Source organism: Argopecten irradians, chromosome 6 (assembly GCF_041381155.1).
Source record: "Argopecten irradians isolate NY chromosome 6, Ai_NY, whole genome shotgun sequence".
In the NCBI taxonomy this organism is placed as follows: domain Eukaryota; kingdom Metazoa; phylum Mollusca; class Bivalvia; order Pectinida; family Pectinidae; genus Argopecten; species Argopecten irradians.
In genome coordinates this window covers 17,622,204-17,648,924 of record NC_091139.1, presented here as the reverse complement: position 1 = coordinate 17,648,924, position 26,721 = coordinate 17,622,204, and the positions used below count along the sequence as shown (strand labels likewise).

The 26,721-nt window shown below is 33.7% G+C and overlaps 2 protein-coding genes across 2 annotated transcripts; one reads left to right on the top strand and one right to left on the bottom strand.

Annotated features, from left to right (window-relative positions):
* Positions 1-587: 587 nt before the first annotated feature.
* On the bottom strand, positions 588-2,756 carry LOC138325194 (uncharacterized). The gene is made up of 3 exons (XM_069270679.1): positions 2,585-2,756; positions 1,562-1,682; positions 588-760 (listed from the first exon to the last, which is right to left on the bottom strand). The coding sequence occupies exons 1-3, from the start codon at positions 2,727-2,729 to the stop codon at positions 616-618; spliced, it is 411 nt and encodes a 136-aa protein (XP_069126780.1). The 5' UTR covers positions 2,730-2,756; the 3' UTR covers positions 588-615.
* Positions 2,757-2,806: 50 nt separating this feature from the next.
* LOC138325193 (organic solute transporter subunit alpha-like) lies at positions 2,807-26,689 on the top strand. Its single transcript, XM_069270678.1, has 9 exons — positions 2,807-2,974; positions 14,174-14,245; positions 14,372-14,529; positions 15,661-15,734; positions 19,339-19,497; positions 19,961-20,075; positions 20,419-20,671; positions 21,376-21,566; positions 24,901-26,689. Exons 2-9 carry the CDS (start codon positions 14,194-14,196, stop codon positions 24,943-24,945), a joined length of 1,047 nt encoding a protein of 348 aa, XP_069126779.1. The 5' UTR covers positions 2,807-2,974; positions 14,174-14,193; the 3' UTR covers positions 24,946-26,689.
* Positions 26,690-26,721: the final 32 nt, after the last annotated feature.

Genomic DNA, 26,721 nt, shown 5'->3' with positions numbered 1-26,721 from the left:
TAAAAAATCAAAATCTAATTGACCATTGGTTCTTTGATTCAATGTTGTCTTTCTAAGTTTTGTGACTAAAAATTTAGTTACAAAAAACATTTAATTTCATTAACTTAAAATATGCCAATAACTTTGGGATAGTGAGGTTTGACTCTTTGTAATTAAATATTAATATTAATATGAAAAACAATTCTATGAAAATAAACAAGAAATCAAATTATACTAGACCACAACAATATGTTGACCATATATTATAGGGATCCATTGTACATGTAATTAACTCAAAACCTTTATGAACGTCTATGAAGAATGTCCTTCCATTTTATGCGTATATGATTTACTTTTACTATAAAACAAATTCATGCAGTTGTGGCACATTCATATCTCAATCTTATTCAATAATTCAGTTTAGACAATGACTGTGCTGCTTTTAAAATTTCCCATTATTACATCATTTGCGTAAATGATTATGGAAATCAAATTATAATGCTGGACACTAATCTAATGAATTTAAAACTTTTAAGGCGAGCTAGATCAGTGAAATATATCAAATTGTGACCAGTATGTAACTGATTCTCAACTTACATTTAGGGTCTAATTACAGAAAACCAAGATTTAACAGATTTAAATCTTACCTGAAGGGTCAGGAGTAGTGGGCACTGCTGCTGTTGCACATGTCACTGTCGGACAACAGTTCGGGAAAGCTAGCCCAGAATTACTCACTTCCTGACAGTTTCCGTTGTCCAGAGGTGGAGTGTCTGGGTGGCAACTACAAAACAATATATAAATTACAGTGTTACCTGTCAAAATTGACTCTCGTCTAACCCAGATCCCTATGACATGAACTGTTTTCTTGATTATAGTTAAGAAAAAAAATTAAAACATGTATAATCAGAAATACTGTATATACCGACCAAATATACTAATCCTGATGATAATTCAGTGTAGACAAGATATACTTACATGTTTTAGCTCTGACATAAGATATATAAAGTACAAGGTTACATCATGACATGACAAAATGAAGCAAATCTTAAACATGTCAAGTTTTGAATTTTGGTATTTCAAAATGGAGTAATATTGGGGTACTAAATATAAGCAACCTAGCTCAGATTGCTGAAAAGCTGTTGCAGCAAGTTTGTGGCTGCAGTATGCTTGTTTGTAGCAAGCTTGTTGCAACTGGTTGCAGGAAACTATAATTTGCATATGTCCATAAATATATATGGGCTTAATTGTCACACTGAGCTTTCATGCAGCAACCAGTTGGAAGAAATCTTTTATTTCTGTAAAGCGATATACTTAGAAAAACATTGATCTACCTAATAAACTACAATAAGTAGGACTTCATTTTTCTTTTGAGTACATGTTCAAACCATATGCATACATGTTTATATAGCTACATGTACAGTGTAGTTATTCTAAAAGATCTGAAAGTAATATACTGAAAACATGAATACCTGGTATATATATTAATTTACTGTACAATAAAAATATTTTAATTATTTTTATTTTTAATTAAAACTTATCGCAATAGAAGCTTATCAAGAGTATGCAAATTAAGATTTCCTACATGAGATCAACAAAGTAGTTTCCGGAAGTCTTTTTGTGGCAGATACGTGCATCACATGCTCCAAGACTTGATTGTGTCACATCCAAATCAGCCATGATATTGCTATTGTAGTCCACACATTCTGTAATTAAATATACATTGTGGTTAATAATCAATTAAGCAAAGGTTTTCCACAATACAATTCAATACAATACTTTTTATTTAAAAACGCATATTTCATACATATAACATTAGCTCTGATGAGCTATTATTGTGATTATCCCAGTATAAACATTAAAAAAAGGAAGGTTTGGTTTTATTAGTTTAATGTCCTATTAACAGCCAGGGTCATTTAAGGACGTGCCAGGTTTGTTGGTGGAGGAAAGCCTGAGTGCCTGGAGAAAAACCAATGACCAGCGGTTAGTACCTGGCAACTGCCCCACATGGGATTCGAACTCGCGACCCAAAGGTGGAGGGCTTGTGGTAATATGTCGGTACATCTTAACCACACGGGCACCTTGGCCCCAATGGAAGGGACCTACACTATATATACTGTATTGCTCATATGGATAAATATTTCTGTTTAATACATGTATTAAACTGTACATGTATACATGAAGTCAGTAGGCCTACGCTGTAGAATTAGTATTTTTCTTAAGTTACAATGTACTACATTTACTTACTTTACATTGTTACCGCATTGAAAAGTTTGTCTAAGGCAAATACAATGTACATACATGTAACTCCTGTAGGCACAGTAGCATAATAACTAAATGTAATGCCTTGCAAAAAAATTGTGTTTACCCATTTGAGTAACAGTGTTGGGTCTGGGCCCGGTTGTTCAAACAATCTTTAGGCTAACGACATTGTTAAAACATAGTTAGCGAGTCGTTAAAATTTAACGATAGTTTTGAACACCCGGGCCCTGTCCAGCAGTACGGCCTGCTAACAGGTAGCCTACTCTTGGCCTACATATTCTCAGTAGGGCCCATGCCTAACGTTACGGCGTCCGTAGCAACATCCGGTATATCTTCATTAACTCACCTCCCGATAACTCTACTTTTGATGCTATCTCAACCATTCCAAATCCAAACTCAAAATTGTTCTGACATATAATGAACATGACAACTGCAATGACGAAAACGGGTGGTCGGATTGACCAGTGCATTTTCCTGATATCGTCCGCCATCTTTGTTTACTCTCGAGATCACGATAAGCATTCGGCAAACATCGGCCGATTCCGGTACCCTTCGGGTGTACCGTAAAAATTGTGGTTCAAGGGAGGCAACACTTACAGATCTTGTACCGATGTATGACCAATGTCCAGTTTTCAGGTTCACTGATCACACGACCCCCGAGTGACCTTATACAGACCGCTGTCCAAAGTATGTCAGCTCGACATAAACAGGATTTCATTTAGTCTTTTGGACGAAGGTAAGTCTGTAAACATTTCTTTCTTCTAAATCTACTCATATAATACGTTACATGTAGGTCAACTTACTATAAAGCATTTATCTTGAAACGAAGGCCTACATGTACAGTGAACAAATAGAAACTTATAGCAAACTTTACACCCTACATACAATGTATGTTCTACTTGTACATTTGTGTAGGCCATAGCCTACAGCTGTAAATACATTTGAAGCGGGTGCGGTGTAGACTACAATTAAGTACAGTGTATAAGAAGCAAAACATTTAAAATGTTTGCAAACATGTACACGTGGACAAAATTAACACATGTGTAGTCTACTGCGGTAACACTATACCATATACTGAATTATACATGTCATAGCTGTACTACATTGAATTTTGTACATGTGCATGTGAAATCAGTTTTATCAAGAACCAATGTGATTAAAATACAGACTACATATAGTGTGTAGTGTATGTCTATATATCTATGGTGATCTGTATTCCCGTACTATGTACATGTATACATGAGATCTCATAATTAATCTTTGGTTAATTACAACCCCGCTCAAAAATAGTTATGGAACATAAATTATTACAAAAACAAGAATTTTAAAATTTTAAATGTATTTAAGAAGCAGCATATTTTTGTTACTATAACAATGTAGACAAAATGTTCTTTTTGTTCCTCTTTTTATGGTGTCTTTTTTTCGTTATCCGCCAGAGGTTCATAATATATGACTGAAGGTACGTACAATACAAGATTTTCTAGATCAGTTATTAGTCGATAACTTTAATCTATAAGTGATCATGAATGCTAGTGGTTTTGACACAGAAAATTGCAAAAGTGTCACTTCACACAAAAAGCATAGTACGATCCGAGTATGTTGATCTATCCTTGTTCGATGTATTTATTTTTATGCTACATGTAATTTACCCATTTGTGTGATATTCTACATAGCTGTGTTGCTGACACCAAAATGACATATACATTGTAGATCTACTCCACGCGGTAACATTACATTACTTACACATGTATGTAATTAAATGTATATACTTAACGTACGTACATATGTATACCAGATATCTTGAGAGTATACTGTACATCTAAAGTTCTGATTATATACATTGTATATATAAATACTCAATATACATGGGATAAATTTTCTAATACGCCAAAGAAAATACTAACGGGTTTAGTATCATTTGCTCTCTGACGAAATAGGCCAAAAAATGTGTCTGTTTAGGGTTACCCAACCGACTCTTTTTTAACCCCCGACCCTAATTTTTTCCACTTTTTTAGGAAAAAAAATTAGAAGTCGGCATTTCGATCTCAGACTCCGGTTCCGGCCATTACTTTAGAGTGAAAGACACACACACACAAAATCCCGACCTACCGATCCTATTTCAATGTAACCCTTAATTAACAGACATTTTTTGGCCTTAGAAATATTTCTGAAAAAAATGTATATAAACATCGAAATAACAGGACAGAACTATAAAACTCCGAATTGTCAGGATATTCTTATCATATAATTTTGTGCTTGAATATACATTGTACAATAATGTACTGCGGAAAAATGGCGATGGTCCATGAAAGTTGCACCAACATATACTTTTAACTTTTAGCTTAAAATTCCCCATAGGAAAACATTATAGAAGTAAAGGAGAAATCTTAAGTTAAGTATCCTTAGCGTTTAATAATTTCCTTTGGAGAATTGTAAGTTAAGGAATTCCTTGAAGTTAAGGAATGTTCGTGAAATTTGGGACCAGGGCTGATAAAACACTTCAAATTAAACAGTCTCTTCGAGCCTTAACGGTTTGAGTAAAAATAGTTCTATAGTCTATGTTTGCCAATGAATTTTTAAAACGTAATACATGTACAACAATACGTGTAAGGTTATTCCTCTGATATACGATCCATTCGTTTCCGACGCTGTCATCAGGTGGGAATGAAAACTCAGTAAAATACACGCACTTGCGTGGTTAACTTACGTATTGTGTGTATATGTATCAGTACGTACAGTTTGTATATAGCATATACTAATTGCCGGTGTAGGGTGTTTGCTGTGGACTCTATCTGGAGTTTGGAGATATATGTTACTCGACACCTACATCTATAATGACCTTGGGGCATCACGTCCATTCCAGACCACTGTGGTGCTAAATTGTACACTTCTGTGTCCACTATCGGACGTAAATGATCATGTTATGGTCAACTGAAGCGTCATTGTCGTAAAAACCATGAGAGCGTGAAACGTGGTTTATAGCCTTCCAAAATGTTGTCTAGTAAATAAGGTACAGTACGTGATACATGTTAACTAGTTCATACATATGTAACGATGTGGAGTATGCTCATTCAGGTATAAAATGAAGTCATGCAAACTTTGACATGTCGATCCATGCATCATGTCTATAAATATAAAAGTAGAATATGGAAATATACATGTATGCACATAATCAATTAGCTAAATGTACGTGTAGGGGATCGTTCTGGTTGTTCTGGTACGAACCCTATCTTCGATACCCTAGGGGTTACTATCACTGACGTAATATCCACTCCTGGACTATCTCATTATAAAGCTGAATGCAGTGCAGGAGAAAAAACCCACAGTCATGTAGATATTTCCTATGAAGATTACAAGGAGAACGGCACCCAAGTTCAAAACACAACAGTCAACAACAGTTACTGTTATTCGATTCTTTTGATATGGTATTTTTTCTCCAGGACCGCCTTCGGTGTTGCTATGAGATAGTGCAACCAGGTGGATATAACGACAGTGATAATAACCCCTGGAGTATCGAGAACGGTACGAACCCGACATTGACATTGACAAAATGGACACTGCGTTCCGCTGGAACGAACAGGTTTGTCGAAGCTTTGCAGTCTCGTAAGTGGGTTCCAAGTATGAATTAGTTTAAACAATATTTATTCAAATATATACATACATATACACCAATACATACAGACAGCTAGGATGGGAAAACAAGCTTAGAGCTTATACTAATTCCTCTCCTGAAATAAAAGCACGGCGTTTTGACATGGACATATACACAATAACAGAACAACCAGTGAGACAATACATTTATACTTAAGTAGAGATATTTCTCTCTCTCTCTCTATATATATTTTTTTGGTAGTACATTAAGTGTTTAATATAGAAATATACTGTCAATAGACAATTAATTTTATAGTTACTTTTCAATTAAGTGATAAATCTATATGATTTACGTATACGTCTACTGCAGACATTTAAAATAATAATTTTGTGATAGTAAATGTAAAGTTATAATTATGAATTAATTATGTAGTTTGACAAGTTATATTGATTGAAACCCCAGTGAAAAAAAAGAAGAAAACTATACAAGGTATGAATTACTAAAATCTTTTACTGTAAAAGATGAACTTCTGTACCGAAACAAAAATTTCCTCGTTCATTTTATTTTCAAATGAAGGATCACCCCATAAAAGGATATTTAAATCGTCAACGATATTATATTTTGTGAATATACCAGAGAGATATTGGTGCCTAATGTCAGCATATTTGATGCAATTGAACAAAAAATGAAAGGAATCTTCTATTATAAAACCACATGCACAACGAGGCGAATCTATAAGATTTTTACTGTAAAGATGTTGGTTTAATATACTGCATTCTAGACGCAACCGAGCATGAAGTATTTGGTCTGATCTATTACCTGTGTTAAAATAGCTAATCGGTGTTCTTGTGATTTCAGTTTCAAAGTAGTTTTTGAGAACCTTAATAGAGGAATTTTCTCTTATATCTAATGGAAGTTCATTCCATGCACGAGTCGATGAAGGTAAAAAAGATTCATAATATAAATTTGTCCTTGTGCGAATTGTTTGATGCATATCTGATCGTCTAGTGTTGTATGTATGAATTGCGGTTGGTCTAGGGGGTAATATGGAGGAAAGATATGTTGGCGATGTGTTATGAACCATTTTGTGATATTGTAAAAGTTTATGTTTTCTACGACGTTCGAATAGCTTTTCCCATTGTGTGTCTTTATAAAGTAACTCTATTTTCGAAAGTTTGGTTCCCCCTGTTATAATTCGGGCCGCTTCTGTTTGAACATTTTCTAACCTATCAATTAAGTATTTTGGTATATGTCCCAGATTACATCCGCATATTCTAAGATGGGTCTAATGAATGACATGTAAATGTGTTGTAAAGTGTCTCTATCAAGTGTAAATTTTAATTTTCTCAGTATGTTTAATCTTTTAGAGGCTGATTCTATAATATGGTCTATATGTATATTCCAAGAAAGATTTGAAGAGAACCAAACTCCAAGATGCTTATGATTGGTAACTTCAAAAACAACATTGTTATTTAAGTAAATGTCTCCGTGATCGGGTCCTAATAATTTCCGTGATATTATTAAACTTTCTGTTTTGTTTGGGTTAAAGGTCACCAACCACGTATCAGCCCATTTTTGAATGGTTTCAAGATCATTATTCAACATTGATCTGGCTACATTTGGATTATTAACAATAACATACAGAGACGTGTCATCTGCAAACAGTTTAACGTTACATCGTAAATTTACAACTATGTCATTGATATAAATAAGAAAAAAGTAGAGGACCGAGTATTGACCCTTGTGGTACACCCGCATTTATGTTTTTGAAGTTTGAAAATTTACCGCCAACAACTACTCTTTGCTTCCTATTTATTAAATAACTTTCAAACCATTTAATAATGTTACCTGATAAGCCCGCTAGTTTCAATTTATATATCAACCCATCATGCCAAACACGGTCAAACGCCTTGCTTATGTCACAAAATACTATTCTAATTTCTTTCCCTAAGTCTAAAGCTTTCCCAATATCATTTGTAATATAAAGTAGCTGATTAATTGCAGAATCACCGGATGTAAAACCCGACTGGTGTTCAGTGAAGAAGTTTTTATCTTTAAGAAAATTGTAAATATATTTAAACACACAACGTTCCATTAATTTACCAACAATACTTATAAGAGAAATGGGTCTATAGTTTGCTAGATTAGATCTATCGCCTTTTTTAAACACTGGAGTTACATTTGCAGTTTTCCAACTATCTGGATAAATACCTGAATTTAAGGAATTATTAAAAATACAACATAGTGGTTTACATAATTGCTCTTTGCCTTCTTTCAAAAGCTTTGCATGAATTAAGTCGGGACCAATTGCTTTAGACACGTCAAGAACACTAATGGCGTCATTAACATCCTGGGGAGTTATAGTGAATATATCAAAATAAGGTGGATGGAATACATTGTGTGTAGGTAATGTAGCATGTGAAGTGTTTAATGAAGACTGTTCTGCGAAATAGGTGTTTAGTGCGTCTGCTTTACTTTTATCATCATTAATTACTGTATTGTTACATATTAAAGGGGGTATAGAAACAGATTTTTTGGAGAAGCGAGTAAACGTGTTTGCTAATTTCCACCATTGTCGAGTGCATGGTTTGGTAAGTTTAAGTGTATTTGACAGTTTAGTTTTGTAATTTGCCTTGGCTATTCTTATCGCATCAACACATGAATTACGTAACTTTTTGAACTTATTCCAATGGATTTGACTTTGAGTGTGTTTAGCTTTCCTATGCATACGTTTCCTAGCTCTTATCAGAGCTCTGATATTATTATGCATCCAAGGGGAATCTCGAGGACGAACAGTAATAATTTTGTTGGGAACTGAACATGCAGCACAAGTTAAAATTGATTCGGTTAAAAAGTTAACAGCATCTTGTGGAGGGCAATTATTTATATTTACCTGCCAATCGATTTCACCAAGTTTGTTATTGAACAGCTGATAGTCGCCTTGGTTGTATAGCCATACTTTTCTTTTAAATGTACAATTGTAGGTGTGTTTTTAGGAATATCAATATATACATATATAGGGCAGTGGTATCTATCTAAAGCTGGTAGAAACGATTCTCCAACTGATACCTTTTTAATCATATTCATATTATTAACTATGAACAAATCGAGTAAAGAAGAAGTTCTTTCAGTGAAGTTTGTTGGATCATTTACTAATTGAGTTAGGGAATAACGATGTAGAATATCTTTTATATGTGTTGGTCCGTGTGTACCTGGCAGGTTCAACATGTTTTCATTAAAATCACCAGTTATAAAGATATTCTCAGTATTTGTATCAACAGCAAGATCTATAGAGTTTTCTATGAGGAGCCATATATCATTTTTGGAATTTGGAGGTCTATAAAATGTTCCAATTAAAATATCAATATTGTTTACACTTATTTCCAACCAAATACATTCCAAGCTTGCTATTTCAAGATCAGTACGACGGTGTACTTTTATATTTTTATTTACATATACAGCTATTCCTCCACCTATACGATCATATCTACTCCTAAGAAATGGGGGATGGAATTTGTCGAAAAGCAGATCATCCGAGGTCTCAGTGATAGAGTTTAACCAAGTTTCGGTAATAGCGATAAAATCGAAATCTTCAAGTTCAGACATTATAATATCTATTTTTGGTAGCAAACTTTGAACATTATAGTGAACTATTGACAAGTCATTATCATTATCAAATGATACAGTACTGTATGATGAAATTGTGTCTGAGTTATCAACAGAAGGACCCGGATTTAATTCAACATCTCCACATTGATATAGCAAATACGCAAACCATAAATGTACTAATAATATTAAACTGCAGACGCAAAAATATATACACACAATATATAACTGCTTATTACTATTTTCATGGAGAGCTTGCTGACTATAGATGTTGTTTATTTTGCCTTCAGAAATCAAAAATAAAAACACAGTAATTGGAAGTGATCTGTATTTATAGAGCCAGAACAAATTTACCATCAGAAGAAAAAAAGGGGTGATCCTCTTATTATCAAGTGGAAGGCGAGCTTTAAAACCATGTATACCGATTCTCATGCGGTGACACATATACTCAACAGGCATTAGGTTATACGATAAAGGTAATACAGATAAGACCGCAGATGAGAACCGATGTACATGGTTGATATGAATAAAATATTGAAATTTCTTACCAAAATATAAACGCAGTATTTGTGCTTCGATACAGACCAGCAATTCCTTCCCAGGTCAGGATTCAGGGATTTCACTGAGGTTAGATGACACATAGATGTACAAAAGAAAATCGCAAAAATCAGATACATATAGAGGATATGAAGATACATAAATTGAAGGAAACCTTTAAAAAAACCGTGATTATAAGTATTCATATATTAGGTACGTCGTTAGCCATAAATAGCCTATAGTAGATACGATATGTGTGACGTAGTCAACGATAAATTACAGAACATTGGGTATCTTACTATCTTAGGTGGTAACAGAGTAAGGAAAATAACAATGTGGTATATATTAGAGATTTTACACATAATGTATAAGTATAAACACTCATAGAGCCCGACACACATATAGTCTGCCATATTCTTACACGCACAACGTGTATATCTATCAATTGGAATCCAAAGAGACAAATTATGAAAAAAATGATTTAGAGGCTAAACGTCAGTTTTTTTCCATATTAGTGGCCAGAAAACTTAAATGTAGTTCTATACAAATAATAAACATATATGTATGTAGTGTACATACTAGGTATTGTAGCTCGATATTAAGTAAGAGACCACCTTAGACAAGCTAACTAAGAGACAAGACACTTTGGGGGGGGGGGGGGGGGGGGGGGCGTAGGCCTAGCAGATACATACATATATAGAGATATGACTGTAAAAAAAAAAAAAAAAAAAAATTTTATCAAATGCTTAGTGAAAAGACATATGCGTATACTATACACATATACTGATAGGGTCAGTATCTGATTATGATGGATGTTATTTCATATAAGTAATTCATTTATATATATATATATAAATAGATACAATGATTTTTGTGGCGAGGATATATTCGGGCGGCGGGGGAGGGGGGATTTGGGAAGTATAGCAGGGAATGTCTCAACATATGCACATACGTAATATGTATATATCTATATTAGGAGGTACGACTGTACGTGACAAAAAGAGAAGAAAAATAACAAAACAACCTGATAATGAAAAGAAATTAATAAAAAGAGAAATTTTCTAAAAAAAAAAACAAAACAAACGGATTATGAATACTGCTTAGTTAAAAGGCATTTTCACATATTGGTATGGTAAGAGTTCTCTATACTGAGAAGATCTCGAAGTTTATAGTAACCAAGATAGGGATCAAGGTTATTGTTGTAGACGGAGTTCTCCATTTGTCGTTTAATTGTCTCTACGATTAGGAGGATAAAAAGTGTGGCCAAACTGGCCGAGATCAGACTCATTAGAGATTTGATGAGTGTGTTCGGAATTGTCTTTGATCATTATCTTGCCATCCCATGTCCAGGTCTGTTTGATTTTTCTAGACTTCACCATATTTCGACACAGATAAAAAAGACGGTCTCTCTTTTTTGTGAGGTCCTCGTTTACGGAGATGTTGCGTGTGGATGAGCAATCTTTAAACTTTTTCCCGGATTTAAGAAGTTCACGCTTGGATTCATAGGTTCGCATTCTTACGATTATCTGACGGGGTTTATTTTTATCGTTAGTATGGCGACTTGTTCCAGCTTTTCCCACCCGATGTGACCTTTCAATGTCATCGGCAGCTAGAGATATATTAGCCTTCTGAGCAGCCTCTATAATTAAATTTGTTGTTACCTCCCCTTGTTGTTCAGGAATGCCTGAGAAACGGACCAAGGGCCTGCGGCTATACTGTTCCAAATCATCCACCTTCCGCCATAAATCTCGATTCTCTGATTTAATCTTTTCTAGTTCATTTTGGATGGGTGATAAGGCGTTTGATAACATAGTTTCAAATCTATAAAATATCATGTCGCTTACGGCCGAAGCTATGCTATTGATGTCTTGGGGAGTAAGAGTAGTTCCGCAAGATACAGGCGCTGTAGCAGCTGGAGGAGGGGGAGGAAAACCATAGGGATAACGGTATCCGCTCTCAACGTTACCAGGGTCTCTCCGATAAAAATCCATAGGCGGGTGTCCACGAGGAGTAGATGTGTATGCAGCGGCCGGGTTTGAATTGACGTTTGCTTCCAATTGCAAATTAAGTTCTGGTTTTTGTTTTTTTAGTTCTTGATACTGGGATGCGCTTAAATTGGAAGAAGATGAGTCACTAAGTGGTCGTTTATTGGAATCACAGTTTTCTTCAGACATGTTTCTAAATCGAACAAGCGTATAAACAATCTGTCTAGGCGTAAACAAAGTTTGTATGGTTGCACGTGAATTCGTGTTCACATATACACTTAGTGGAGATACCTCAACCGTGACGTGAGCGAACAGCAATATATAAATAAAAAGTCTCATTAACGCGGAATTCGGCCTTATCTACTACTTTTTCAGTGTCTCATTTCAAAGTTCAACATACCCAGAACACACCAGCCAAAGATGAAACAGCCAGGTTCCCTCAAAAGTATCACATTAGCATGAAATTTCACTGACAGCCATCCACGTATGTGTACACGACCAAGGGCCGTGAAAGTATGAATTCCCTAAGGGTTTGCAGGGTTTGAGACTGGACTACTTTTGTATTATTCTGTCTAAAAGAATAATGTGACGTTAACAAAATCATCTTGATATTCGTCATGTTGGAAAGTGTATGCTAAAAAGGTGATTGTTTTGTCATGATTTAATTGTTACACTTAGCGAACCCGTTCCAAGTTGGCACAACCGAGCGGAATTCCTTAAGCCATTTAAAAGTTTTCAGGTATAGAACAGGGTTAGAAAGTACACATGGTCGATCTTGAGTCCTCATCTTCGATAACGAATCTATCATTGCTCATTCGTGTAGCGTACATCGTTGAAATTCTACTTGATGTTCAGAATACCTATATAATACCTTATTCAGGTGAAATTGTAAAGTAAGACACCAAAATCAAGGAAATATATTGCTTGAAAGGAGATGTATCCCTGCATTAAGTTTCTTTAAGACGGTCCTAGTACATTTGAAGATGGTGGCCTTAAGTGCCCTTCATGTTGACAAATGGATGATCAGGATCTTACATGTATATGCAAAGTGTCATAATTCTATTACATATGTTGGAAGTGCATAATATGTTGGTCATGTTATGTTCTTACCGCCGAACTATATTAATACATCGAACTTTTACTGCTGCAGTGCCTTTACCAGTGTATGATATGCTACCTCATTATACACCTAAGTCACTGTTGATATCAGTTGTACATTAATGTAAATTCCCTGTAAAATTGTATATTGTGAAAATATGCCTCAGGCCTTTATAACAAATACACACACTATTTCTGCTATATAAGGATACTGGAGTTGTCGATTTGGTGAAGGTGAAACTCCTTATATTTAACATTATTAATTGCATTTGTCACAGAGAAATATATGGTTTTATGTTAAAATATATGTGGTATTTTTCTCCTGAGTGATATTTTCACTCAATATTGACAAATCAGAAGACACTGAAAATATCGTGTTGACCAAAAACCTTTTAATTTTAATTATCAACACAATTAATATTACGTTCAACGTTCTGCATATTTACGTGCATTTGATTAAAGTTATTTTAATGAAATTTTCACCCATGTACATGCGTAGAACTAAATTAATAAGCGGGGAATAATTAAAGGGGTAAATAGGTATCGCGGTAGATTTATATACGTGTACTAGTATCAGCAGGCCCATGATAGGATGTGTTACTTGGTGTCTTCGGTGGCATTTTTCAGTGAAATAGCACTACAGTAAAGGGAGAGACGAACATACCGCAGTTTTCACGAAAAAAGCACCGCGCACTTCACAACCACTGCACACAGCCTACATGGGAGGCCGTCCTTACACGAACCTGGCTGTTAATAGGACGTTAATGAATCAAACAAACAAACGAGTCTAGACCTAGGACAGAGACGTAATAATGTAACAAATATATTATTTTAGTTTTTCGATAAATAACAGCTATATTTCATCTCTTGAGGTGGAAACTAATAGATGTTTTTTCACACAAGCTTTTCACTCGTGAAAAATTTCACAGTATCCACTCATTCGATGAAATATCACTGTTACATGTGTTCATCAAGAAACAAGGAATATCCTCTAGTATTTTAAGTATTGGCTGTACTGGATGGCGTAACACTTTAGAAGTATAAGTATAAACCTTTCAAATGTTTGTAATTAAATGAGATGTAAAATACTTTGTTTTTATCTCTATCTATGCTATAGGTCTCCTGTCATTGGTAGAGATGGACGCTAATTGTTCTAAAGAGTTCCCTAAAACGGACGTCCTGTATCAATGTAAGTATTGCTGGTCTCAAAAAAGAAAGTCTTAAAGTAACACCAGTGTTGATAGATTGATCAGCTATTATCGAATACGATTGGATGCTTATTTATATAAACCAAATATGATGCGGTATTTTTCAGTGCTGTCAGCTGACGTTGCCGTTGTTCTACTGACTGCTTTCAACGTCGCCTTCACGTGTGCTACAATCGGCTTGTTTGCAGAAGAAGTGTGGTTCTTGGTCAAATATTGTCACTCGTTTAAACGGACAAAGTCAATTTTATTGTTGGCTCTTTATCCGGTAAGTATACCGCAGGCTCTCAAATCATATAGACATTCACACTCAATACGCATTGTATACAAGGGGAGACCGTCCTTAAACAGACCCATGCTATGCCTATGAATCCAAACCAAATACAAAACTATTTTCTATGTGATATCTCTAATGGTCAAATACAGACATTGTATATGACCTACCACGCAAAGCATATAATATAGTCATTATATTGCAGTTATATCGATTGCAACTACCAGTTAATGTTAGTGTTCGTGTGAGAATATACTAACATTAACTGGTACAATTGTCTTTGGACTAATTTTTTATTACGAATCTGGCCTTAGATTACATTACTGACAAGGCGTAAAATTATTTATTCATTTTAAATGTGCTTCATTTGAAGATAGTGTGTTTTTCACAAACAAACAACTAGATAACAATGATGTACAAAGGGAGGTAATCTTTAATTGATGAATATGAATTGAAACAAAAATAGATGAAAAGCAAAAAGCCTTTTTGTGGTTTATGACTATTGTTTATCCCATAACTATATATGTTTCACAATGGACAACTTGTGCAATAAACGTCATAGAAGTTGATAATCTTTTATATTTACATACTCTAGTGTGTCAACACCTGTGGCGACTCTCATTGGTCATTTTCAATCTCTATTGGTTTAAATTGGCTTTCAACTTTGGACTACTTTTATAGCGCACTTTCTTGTAAAATGCATTTATAACAGTTAGTTTTTCATTTCAAGTATGAAAAACAGAACACTGACTCTGTATTTGAGTACTATCTTTGATGGAGGAAAAAATATTTTGATGCGATAAGTGGTGGTTAGCTTTTCTGAAGAACATGACGAGATACAGAGTTAAAGTTATGGGATGAACAAGGTCCCCAATGCGTGGCTATTATTTTTTATATTTACCTAAACTCACGTTAGTTAATTTTGAATTTTTCGCTAAAGCTTGTGTCTTTTGAAAAAAATTAAAATTAACTAATTTGGGTTGGATAAACATAATAAATAAATTATAGTAAAAAGAAAACCTTTATTGCTATCATTAAAGAACACAACTTATGTGATAAATTAGTGTATTATTGTATGCAAATTAAATTCTCCTTTTACCGAGTATATAAATGATGTTTTTGTAGATCGTGTCGTCTACCTCCACATTAGCTCTCTTGGTTCCGACGTCGACACTTATCGGCGAGTTTGTATCTTCTATGTGAGTATCTTCATTGATGTATACATGCTATATATAGATAGCATTATACTAGTACTTATTCACCCCGACATTTCATAATCAACTGGTTTAGTCTTTGATTTAGAAGAGTCTAAATTCGTCTTCAGGGGTGAATGAGTTAATATATGAGTTCGTATCTATGATATATGAATAGTCAACATAATCAGCCTGTCTCATCCCTATTTTACAGCTTAACTTATCAACGAATATTATCTGGTGTATGAACCGTACTAATGTCACCACACTGCCTAAGTAAAGCATTACTCAAAGTAAACACATTCAATGTTAGCGTCGAGGCTTTGAATGCTTTTGAGACTTGACGGCAGTGGCCGAAAGTTTACGAGGTTCTTTAAGCTTCTTTCGCATGTCTAATGTGTTTAGTCTTTATAAAAAGTATAATTACAGAGAGTAAGAATATCCTTTCTTTCTGGCTACCACATGTCTACAAATATAAATATATCGTTAAAGTTCTCCTGTACGAAAATTAATTAACTGCCACTACGAACAAGTACATTTATGTACATTGTCACTAATTATCAACGGGAAGATCTACTTGTAATTCCTGTACTAATTCTGTTATTTCAAAAGAAAACATGAGTTGTGCCCCTTCCAAATGGTACATTGAAGTAGCATGGCGTTCTTTCCGTGGCGATATTGAACTGAAGATATCACCTTTCTATATAAGGTCCACTAACATTGCACTGTGTCCACCTAAAGCATGAAACGAAACAATTCCACGAAAAAGGTTAATCGATCTGATTGCTTTTTATACAATAAGCATGTGCTTGACTAGAACAAATTATTCCGTATGCGCATCATATTGACCTTTGCATACATGTTTGTTCATTTGACATCTAATTATATAAGTTAGAGACAATCCAATGCACAGCAATGAGATGAACACTATTTCAAATGTAGTCTATCAGTTAAAATAGAGACATCTACAAGTATACTTAGGCCATTTTGCCAGTACTCTTCCAATTTTTGATGCTGTGAAACAACATTCTTAGGTACGCACGGCGAGCCTGTGCACATCTAAACAATAAAACCACTCCACGATGAAAATCTTACATGTTGTTTTGTTCATTTTACATATTACTTGATAGTATGAATACATCGAACCTTAGTATTCAAAACCACAAACATTAAATTTGTTCATGCATATGCACTATAGACGGTATGAATTAAGTGTTCAATTAGGACTCTATGATTTATGTATCCCTACGCGTCATGGGATTTTAACATCATATCCATATTGGTCCTGGCCATCCCCCAGGGGCCAGAGGGCGTGGCCAAAATTGATCAAAATGGCTAAAATTTCAAAAGTTTCCTTCTGAATTCACATTTGATGGAAAAATTGTGAATTTCATGGCCCTGGCATCTCGGACTTTACCCTGGAGAGGGGATCAAATTTACTATAGTTTATATAGAAAAAACACATTTATGAACATTATTTGCTTTGTTTTCATAGGAAATTAGTCAGCCTTAGAAAGCATTTTAGTATCATATCCATATTGGTCCTGGCCAACCCCCCGGAACCAGAGGGGTGGGGCCAAAAGGGGTCAAATTGGCTGCCGACTCCCAGGGGCCAGAGGGGTGGGGCCAAAAAGGGTCAAATTGGCTTACTTTTCTAAAATCTTTCTTATGAATTCACAGATTCGATGGAACCAAATACTCTTCATAGATTGAAATATCTTAAGGCCCTTTACAAAATGTGTGAATTTCATTGCCCTGGGATCTCAGATTTTCCCTTGGGGAGGGAGTCAAATTTACTATAGTTTATATAGGAAAACACATTTATGAACATTATTTGCTTAGTTTTAATAGGAAATGAGTCAAATTGGGTTAGAATTATTAGCCTGAAATTTAATTTTAACACCATATCCATTTTCAGGTTTAATGGAACCAATTAATCTTCATAGATTAAAAAGTGAAATTTATAAAATCGCTGACACTGACTGACTTCTAGTTTTGGTTTTGTTGTTTAACATTGGCGAAGCAAATTGGAATTTAAAGCATAAGGTTTGGTAACATAATACACTAACTATCAAAAAGAAAAACAAAAAATAAAAATACTAATACGAAGTTAATTCTAATTGGTAACTACTTTTTACAGATTTGAATTAACTTTGCAATGCTCTTTCTGTATCAGCACTCAGGTGACCGTCAAGGCCTCTTGAGCCTCTTGTTTTATTTGGTTGCATTGACGAACTATATCTGATGATATCATTGCGCAGTAAAAAATAATAGGTCACTGGGAGTTGTGCCTTTTGTTTATCGACAACTACGTTATATTGAAAGGGAAAAAGTACAAAATTTATCAACATAAACTTACAAAATATAATGATAATATGGATCTATATATGTACGAGAAACTAAAAGTGACAAATTAATGAACTTATATTGTCGTGTAATGTACGGTAGCCTTACGAAGACTTGCATCTAGTTTTCTTGACGTTATCATTCTTATCAATTGAAAAGAAATTTGAGTGTTATAAGTAACCAAATAATGTACCTTTTCTTTGGCTTAAATATCTGGCCATGATTTATCATTTTTCAAAAGTCGGCAAAGCAAAAATCACGATAGAATGTTCTTCGCGATAATATGTCGCCAACCAGTTACTGCGTCTTTCGAAGACTTGCTTATGTCCGATGCATTACATGAAGTGTTTTTTATGTTACCGACTAGCGTTCTTGTGAATTTAAAATAAATCTGAGTGTTATACATAACGAAATAATGTACCTTTTATTTGGCAAAAGTATCTGGCCGTGATTTATTAGTCAAAAGTCGTCAAAGCAACAAATGTTATTTTTTTAGAAAGGGAACTAAAACATACCCGGAAATGGTTATACATGTATTTCTAATGTTATATTTTTTCCGAAAATATTCTTAAATGTTTGAAGAGTTATTGATGAAATCGATAATTTTAGTAATTAATAAAGAATCATGAAAAATGATACTCAGCAACAAATGTTATTTTTTTAGAAAGGGAACTAAAACATACCCGTCAATGGTTATACATGTATTTCTAATGTTATATTTTTTCCGAAAATATTCTTAAATGTTTGAAGAGTTATTGATGAAATCGATAATTTTAGTAATTAATAAAGAATAATGAAAAATGATACTCAGATTCTGACCGGTTTTATTGGTGTTGAAATGGTTATTTCAGAAATAATTAAAACAATTTAATATAAAAATTACTTCAGGAAAATGAGTTATTCAACTTATTGTTATTGAATCAACTTTAAATATCATAAAATAAATACGATATACCGTAAATATATTTTAATTTAACACTGTACACTTAGTATACTAAATTCAATATTTAAATGCAAAACCAATTTCTTTATTCCTTTGTTTGAGTTCTTCATTCACAGCATCTATGAGTGGCCTTAGCACTTTGATTTTTTTTCAAGTTTTTGAAAATGTCCTTACAAAGTTTGTAAAAAAAATAGCACCAAAAATGTCTTAAAGATTTTGAAATCAATCTGAAACACTGATATTGAATAGACAAAAAGATCGTTTTAGATGGTGAAATACGCATTGATGATGTTCCTAATAAAATGTTTATTTTGGTTACAGATACCTATCATTTTGTGTGTACATCTTCGTCAATTTGGTAATAGACTATCTGGGAGGTCTGAACAAAGTGGTGTGTAATTACAAAGACCGGATAATATCCTTTAGAACTGGACCATGCTGTTGCTGCTGTGTTTGTCTGGGTTCAGTGCCATTAACAAGGTATTACGTTACAACACTATCTTTTACCGCTTGTAACTTTAAAGTCGCGTGGTCGATATTTCGCGTTTTCCTATACGGGACATATTCGTGAAGGTTGAATTTCGCGGTTCAACAATTAGTTTTATTCTTTAAACTTTATTTTGTGGTGAGGTACGTGAATAAAATCTAAATATTTTGCTTAAATGTGTTTAAAATTCGCGAATTTTAGTGAAACAACAAAATGAGCGAAAGTAAAAGCCCGCGATTTTGAATCGCTGTACAGTAAGTACTATGATTTATACCAATAAACAGAAATTAAGATGCATTATATAGATATTCCGTTAAACTTCTACGGGAGATATTGCACACCATGTATTATACTGACTGCGTATGTATTTTTGCGAAAAGATGTGTTTTAAATATATAATCTTTTATAGTCTACCATTTAACAAATTATCAAACTGTGATATCAATTTCCACTCAGACGAACCATGATGGTGATAAAGGGGCTAGTATTACAAGTTGCTATCTTGAGACCAATTTTCCTGTTCATTTTGGCGGTTTTGTGGTCTGATGGAAAATACTCTCTTCTGCAACAGGTATGACCTTATAATGGTATCCATAAAAAGAAAACTCGGTGGCCTAGTGAAGAAACAATTGCAAACATTTATCCTTTGATATTTATTTTTAAACAATTTATCCGTTGTTTTTTATTTCATATTTAAACAACCGTTTCATCTTATTTTAATTAAAAACGTTGTCAATAACCGGAACACCGGGTGATAAAGAATGTCAAATTGGACTGCACAGGTTAATGTTTATTTGTATGCAAGCGAATTTGATCTACGTGCGCAGGCTGTCTTGTCAGAGAAATCTTGCCATCGGCGGAAGGTAAGATATTTCTGTCCAATGGAATAGAAATGTATCTGTTTTTATTTTCAGACGGACTTCACCAACCCCGCATCCTATGTAAACCTTGTGAACGGTGTATCAACGCTATTGTCAGTATACGGAATGATGGTCACCTTTCGAGCTACTAGGATAAAATTGCAGTCATATCGACTGACGCTCAAATTCGTAACACTCCAGGGATCTGTAATAATAATGAATCTTCAAAGCTTCATTACAGGGTTTCTCGGCAGAGAAGGAATTCCAGAATGTTCTAATACAATCGGATCGCCCGTAAGAGCATCACGTAAGCTAACTTGACAATTGCTTTTACCTTTGTATTTCGAATGAATGTTTAGCGTCTTATTCTGGCGTCAGAATGGCCTTTTATCACTTGACTTGCGTATCCTTAGGCTCGTTTGTTTGTCTTTGTTACGAGTATAAGCAACTGTAAGCTATTGTGATTTTGGGTTAAACAATATATATATTCACGTTGTGACTATTTTCAACATATTTGCGAATACATACAGTTCCAATGAAGGGGTTTCACTTACAATAGTGTATCCAAATACACGTGTTTACAATTATTTGCAAAACGTTTGAATTCGCGTTTGAACTATCTCGCGAAATGACACCAATTGGCATATTGCGACTATTGGGTTACGGGATAATAGTTACATTTACACTACAATACCACTTTGTAGACTTACCAAATGTATTTGGTGTTGTTCAGTGCATGAACAGCTTGTTTTGACATTAATATATTTTTTACCCCTGTATTTTTTCAATGCATTAAAACAAAACGACGTGAATAATCTGATAATTTGAAAAAAAATCAGGGAGCAAAATAATAATAAAAAAAAATCAGGGAGCAAAATAATAATAAAAAAAAATCAGGGAGCAAAATAATAATAATAAAAAATCAGGGAGCAAAATTAAAAAAACAACCTCAAAGCCTCATCTATTTGTATTACAAAAAAGAGTATATCTGTAATTAAAATTCATTTGCAGGTGTGCACCATTTTCTGCTGGTATTTGAGATGTTTCTCTTTGGATTACTGGCACGTTTCGCCTATCGTACAACAGAAATATCCATCGAGGACAAAGGAGTCGCAGTGGACCAGACAAATGTTAAAAGCAAAGATGGCGACACGAACGGAAACAAGAATGGCCTTTCAGACACTAGCCTAGGACCAAACGATGTAAATATAGAAACAAATATCTGTAGTGTGTCGGAAGTGAAATAGTTTGCTAAATTAGATATACTTTCTTTATGGTTTCCATTCATTAGGGAAACAGAAGTTTTCTTTATACATACGTAGCCTTGTTGCTGGTGTCACATTTAGATAAACAAAGAGTTATTTCCTTTTCGTGTAACCTGAATGCATATTTTTACGTATTTTCTTATAACGATTCTTTCTAATCATGGATTTGTTTGATAGCGTAAGACTAATCGGATTTGTTTATTACATTTATTAACGGAGAAAACGGAAACTGATACCATTTGTCGGGGATGGTATAAAACATTGATGTTGACAGGAAAAGTATTATCAAACAAGCACTGCTAGACTACTAAGTTTATTTGGATATTTAAAATGTGGTTGTATTTTCGGCTTATTTTGCACAAGACACAAACGAAAGCCGAAATTTGACTCGCTGAATTTCAACCACTATGTTTAATAATAAGGAACTAGAAGATATATTCAGGATGAGTCTTAGCATGTAAAACACATGGAAAGTCCAAATTTTTATACATCGAAAAAATCAGGCTTTTTATATCAGATTGCCAATGTATAAACAATGTAAGAACTATCTCTTCTTTTAACAATTTTCGTTTAACTGACATTTATATTTTCTCCTTCTGGAAAACAACGCTATTAACATTTTTGAATGCAAATACCATTCGATTTTTTAGAAGTAAACATATTCTTACTCAATGGTAAATAGTTTCTGGAACTGGTACTACATGCAGATACATAATTCATTGACGTATGTATAGTGTGGCAAACTGATGTATGTCTGATTTGTTTTCTCTTTACGTGTATTTTTATATTTTATATCTATAATGTGATACTAACATTGTATGCAATTTAACATTAGGCCTACTATACATCCGTCTACACACCCATAAGTGGTGGTATTGGGTCACCATGTTAGTCCCATTGTAATTAGAGTAATTGTTGATTTATAATAACCTTTCCATTGTTTTACTTTCACTCTGTTGCATGTCTTCAAACACATAGCATCACAATCAATGCCTACATTGTACCCTCACGAGAAAATAACTCGTAAGATGCTATCATTCTTTTATGTGCGATGTATTTTCACGTATATCGCGGGCAATTTGAATTCGCGAAAATAAATCACCAGGAAAAAATAAACTACAAGTATAGTATCCAGCGTGTTATCTGTAAATCGCGTTTAATCGGCGTGAAAATGCCGTCGGGCTTGTAAACGCTATTATTATATCTCATGTTTATAAAATTGTCTGTTATTAGTTGAAGCACATCACAAGACACTCCACACAGAGTTATCTCCCCTTCCGATTGTACAACAATGACGAACGAAGAGTAACACGTCATTGTTTACTCATCCCAAGTTTAAGAAATATTTCACCCAGAATAGTGAATCGCGAATTTTTGGTATAATAAATAATTTATGTCCCCAGTGGCAGTGTGATATGAAAGTTGTTTTTTACCCTCAGATGTAATATTTCTCTCGGGCAAGCCCTCGGGAAATATTTCACCTTCGAGTAAATAAACCTCCATATCAAACTGCCGCTGAGGCCATAAATGCATAAAATCAATCGCCACGAAAAAAATATATTGTATACAAATGTACCTGTATTAAAATTTGAGAATATCTATGACACTTACGCCTTTTAAATGACATTTTCCTTATAAATTTTTTCTACACATGCACGATTATCTTGTTGATTGCTAGATATGACAGACTTTTATATTATACACTAGGTAGATTCTGAAAACTCGCTAACGCTTTCACTTTAGTTGCAAATTCCATGACATTTCTTTATAAAAGGAAATTATTAACTCATTCACCCTGAAATTTCACAGTGGACTGCTCTAGCCTTTGATTAAGAAGTGCCTTAATGTATTTTCAGGGGTGAATGAGCTAGTTAGAGCTAACGATAGTATGTATGGGAAGGTAGACTACTTTGGGGTATATTTTTGTTAAAGAAATTTCATTTTCATTTTCATTCAAATTCTCGCTGAGTAAGTTTGGCAGTATCATATCAATGTTTTCAACTACATTTTAAGTATGCTTTATAAAGAAATTGTACAAATATAACTAAGACGTTTTGAAGCTTCAGTGAATGTATTGTCTAGAACTGGCTCTCTTTTTGTCATAGGAAATGCTATTTACAATCACAATAGGCAAATATACCGTAATATGATTTTATTAAATTCGTTTTATCAATTAGTTTTCATAGCAAAAACCAAGTTTTCTCAGAGACGTCAAATACAATTTATTGTCAAGGAATCCCAGTAATCACGGATAGAGAATGGTGTTGTGTCATATAGAACATATGTACCGCCTGATAAGAAACATACAAACACTTTACTTAAATTAAAAATGATATAAAAAAAAGTTTTCCAAAATGTATAGCTCATTGTTATTGTCTGAAATATGATATCAGTAATTATGTTTTAACTCTAGAAGTCCCATATGTGTCATTAACTTTTTAGAATAAGCTCGTTATTGTTATTCTACTATTTGTTTTCTGTTTTATTCCCTTTATATCCTTGTTTCTCTGACTAATGTTATGTGTTAGTATAGCTTCCCATATGTTGGTTACGGGGTATTAAATTCGTTATGCATGATTGTAGCTGAATATGAATTGTATTTATAGTGTGTATACTAAAGGCAAATTAAATGTGGTTGACATTTTTCATGACAATGTTTTTAAGACAAATGTAGTGAAACATTTTCATGACATAAATACTTATAAAAATGAGATATATTACATGAAAATGAGAAAAAACAAAAACTTCAACTTTCCAAAAGGCCATTCTACCACCTTTACGGCGTCTTCAGATGGACGGAAGACACCTGTGAAGGTAGAAAGGCCATGCGGAAAAGTATATGTTTTATTTAATTTAAATTTATCTTCGCAATGGCTACACTTTTCTGCAATGTATGTACATGCTTGTATGGTAAATTCCTTGTCAATGGTTAATAGGGACTCCTGTCCAATGAAGTGGATTACCATTCGAGCAAATTTGGTAAATGATATACTGAAACCCACTTCATTTTCGCGTACATTGTGTATGATATTCCACGTTTTGGTTATGTTCGACATAATGGTGAATATTTTACAAAAGTTGGCGGTCATAGACTCCACCTGCCATTTATGCCTGTATATAGAATTATTCGTGTAATATTTGAGTGTCGTTGTAAAATTCATAGTGTTCGAGTTCTATCACGAAGATATGTATCTCGCGAAATAAAGTGGTTTACGGCGTTATATTTTGATTCGCTGTTATTAGACTGACGCCTACCTCCTGTATTTTTCAGGAACTCACTTCATCCCTACAGGAGGTCGACCTTCCACTCGTTTAGTATATACGCAACTACGTCGAAAGAATGAATTATGTAAATATGTATGATATTAGCCAATGGTGCATAATGGGTATCAAGAAACGAAAATAATTAATTTGATATTAGCGGTTGACAATATAGATACATAGCTTAAATTTCAAATAGACCTGTTGTTGAATAAGCTGTAATAATGAGCATTTTTGTGCATTTGCAGCTAATGAAAAACATTCCTAATTACGCTGCTTGAAACTCACCTAATCATAAAAGAACCGTTATAATATAGTATAGCCAGGTATTTTTGAGGGTCAAAAGTTCACATGAAGCATTGCGATTTTACTGCATAATGCAATGGACTATTTTTTGCTATTTCTCTGCTTCATATTTTACGACAACTTCTTTACTTTCAACCCTTGAAAATCAATCCGTTATGTGGTAATTTATATAATCGTAATTTATCAGTTCCTTTGATCATTAACCGCTTGTGCACTGGTGTGCCTAGGTGTACATCAGCGCATGTATATGAAGTTGTTACTATCAACATACAATGTAATTTGTTAAGGTATGTTTTCATATGCATACATTTCCATGTAAATCACAAAGGTATGGGTATTCATTAAACAATATAGAAACAGGAATCGTGCATATCTGCTACATGTACCTTAACGGTATTCAATTTGAATTCTGGATATGAAAAGTTCATTGTATACTTTTCATAACATAGTCCATATTTACCGACACTTGTTTTATTGTTCATTTCAAATCCGTTTATAATAAATTTTCGACAAAATTTTTTCATATAAAATGTTTTAAATATATAATTTTGGTGCTACATAGTGTATTTACAGACTTCCATATAAAACGGGACTAAACGGGACTTACTTGACGCTTTACGCATTTACTGAACTAAATGCGATCATCAAATAGTGAATGATTTGAATTGTTATAGAAAGATATTTTTTTTACATGAAAATGCTATAATTTTATTGTTTTGAACAGATTTTTCTTTTATTAATGAAATTGACATTTTTGCATACTAATTATACTCAGGTCATATTTCTGCATATCAACTGAAAAATACTGCAAGTAACTTTACAATACAGTATCATAAGAGAGAGAGAGAGAGAGAGAGAGAGAGAGAGAGAGAGAGAGAGAGAGAGAGGGACGCCAAATGCAAGATTCGTTGTGTAATTTTGAAAGTTTATCATACGATGTACTTACGCATTTACTTAACTAAATGCGCCCATCAAATAGTGCATGATTAGAATTGTTATAGAAAGATATTTTTTACATAAAAATGCTATAATTTTGTTGTTTTGAACAGATTTTTCTTTTATTAATGAAATTGACATTTTTGCATACCACTTATACTCAGGTCATATTTTTGCATATCAACTTCATAAACAGCTGTATCATAAGAGATCTAGAGAGAGAGGGACGCCAAATGCAAAATTCGTTGTGTAATTTTGAAAGTTTATCATACGATGTACTTGTAATGCTTAACACCGGGTAAGTTTAAGGCATAGATTTATTTATGCATATTGAAGTACATGTAAGTATGGTAAACTATATGCAGTAATGTTCCAAATTTGTGTCACGATAATATTTTAATCTTCCAAAATACGCATTTTGAACGATAATTCAAATTGTGACATAGGGTATATTTTATATAAATGATAAGGCCTATTATTTGTATGGATTATGCGAGATTATTATTTTTGTATACTATTTTTATCAGAAAATAAAGCACGTCAATATAGAAGACAAACTGGTTTTTTCAGTTTTATATATCAAAATTCA

Excerpts from the sequence above, each read along its gene's own strand:
- LOC138325194 (XM_069270679.1), bottom strand. The coding sequence starts at position 2,729 with ATGGCGGACGATATCAGGAAAATGCACTGGTCAATCCGACCACCCGTT. Across the intron at positions 1,683-2,584 it reads AAAAGTAGAGTTATCGGGAG|AATGTGTGGACTACAATAGC; the intron begins GTGAGTTAATGA and ends ATTTAATTACAG. Across the intron at positions 761-1,561 it reads AACTACTTTGTTGATCTCAT|TTGCCACCCAGACACTCCAC; the intron begins GTAGGAAATCTT and ends ATTGTTTTGTAG.
- LOC138325193 (XM_069270678.1), top strand. The coding sequence starts at position 14,194 with ATGGACGCTAATTGTTCTAAAGAGTTCCCTAAAACGGACGTCCTGTAT. Across the intron at positions 14,530-15,660 it reads TATTGTTGGCTCTTTATCCG|ATCGTGTCGTCTACCTCCAC; the intron begins GTAAGTATACCG and ends ATGTTTTTGTAG. Across the intron at positions 21,567-24,900 it reads CTAGCCTAGGACCAAACGAT|GAACTCACTTCATCCCTACA; the intron begins GTAAATATAGAA and ends TGTATTTTTCAG.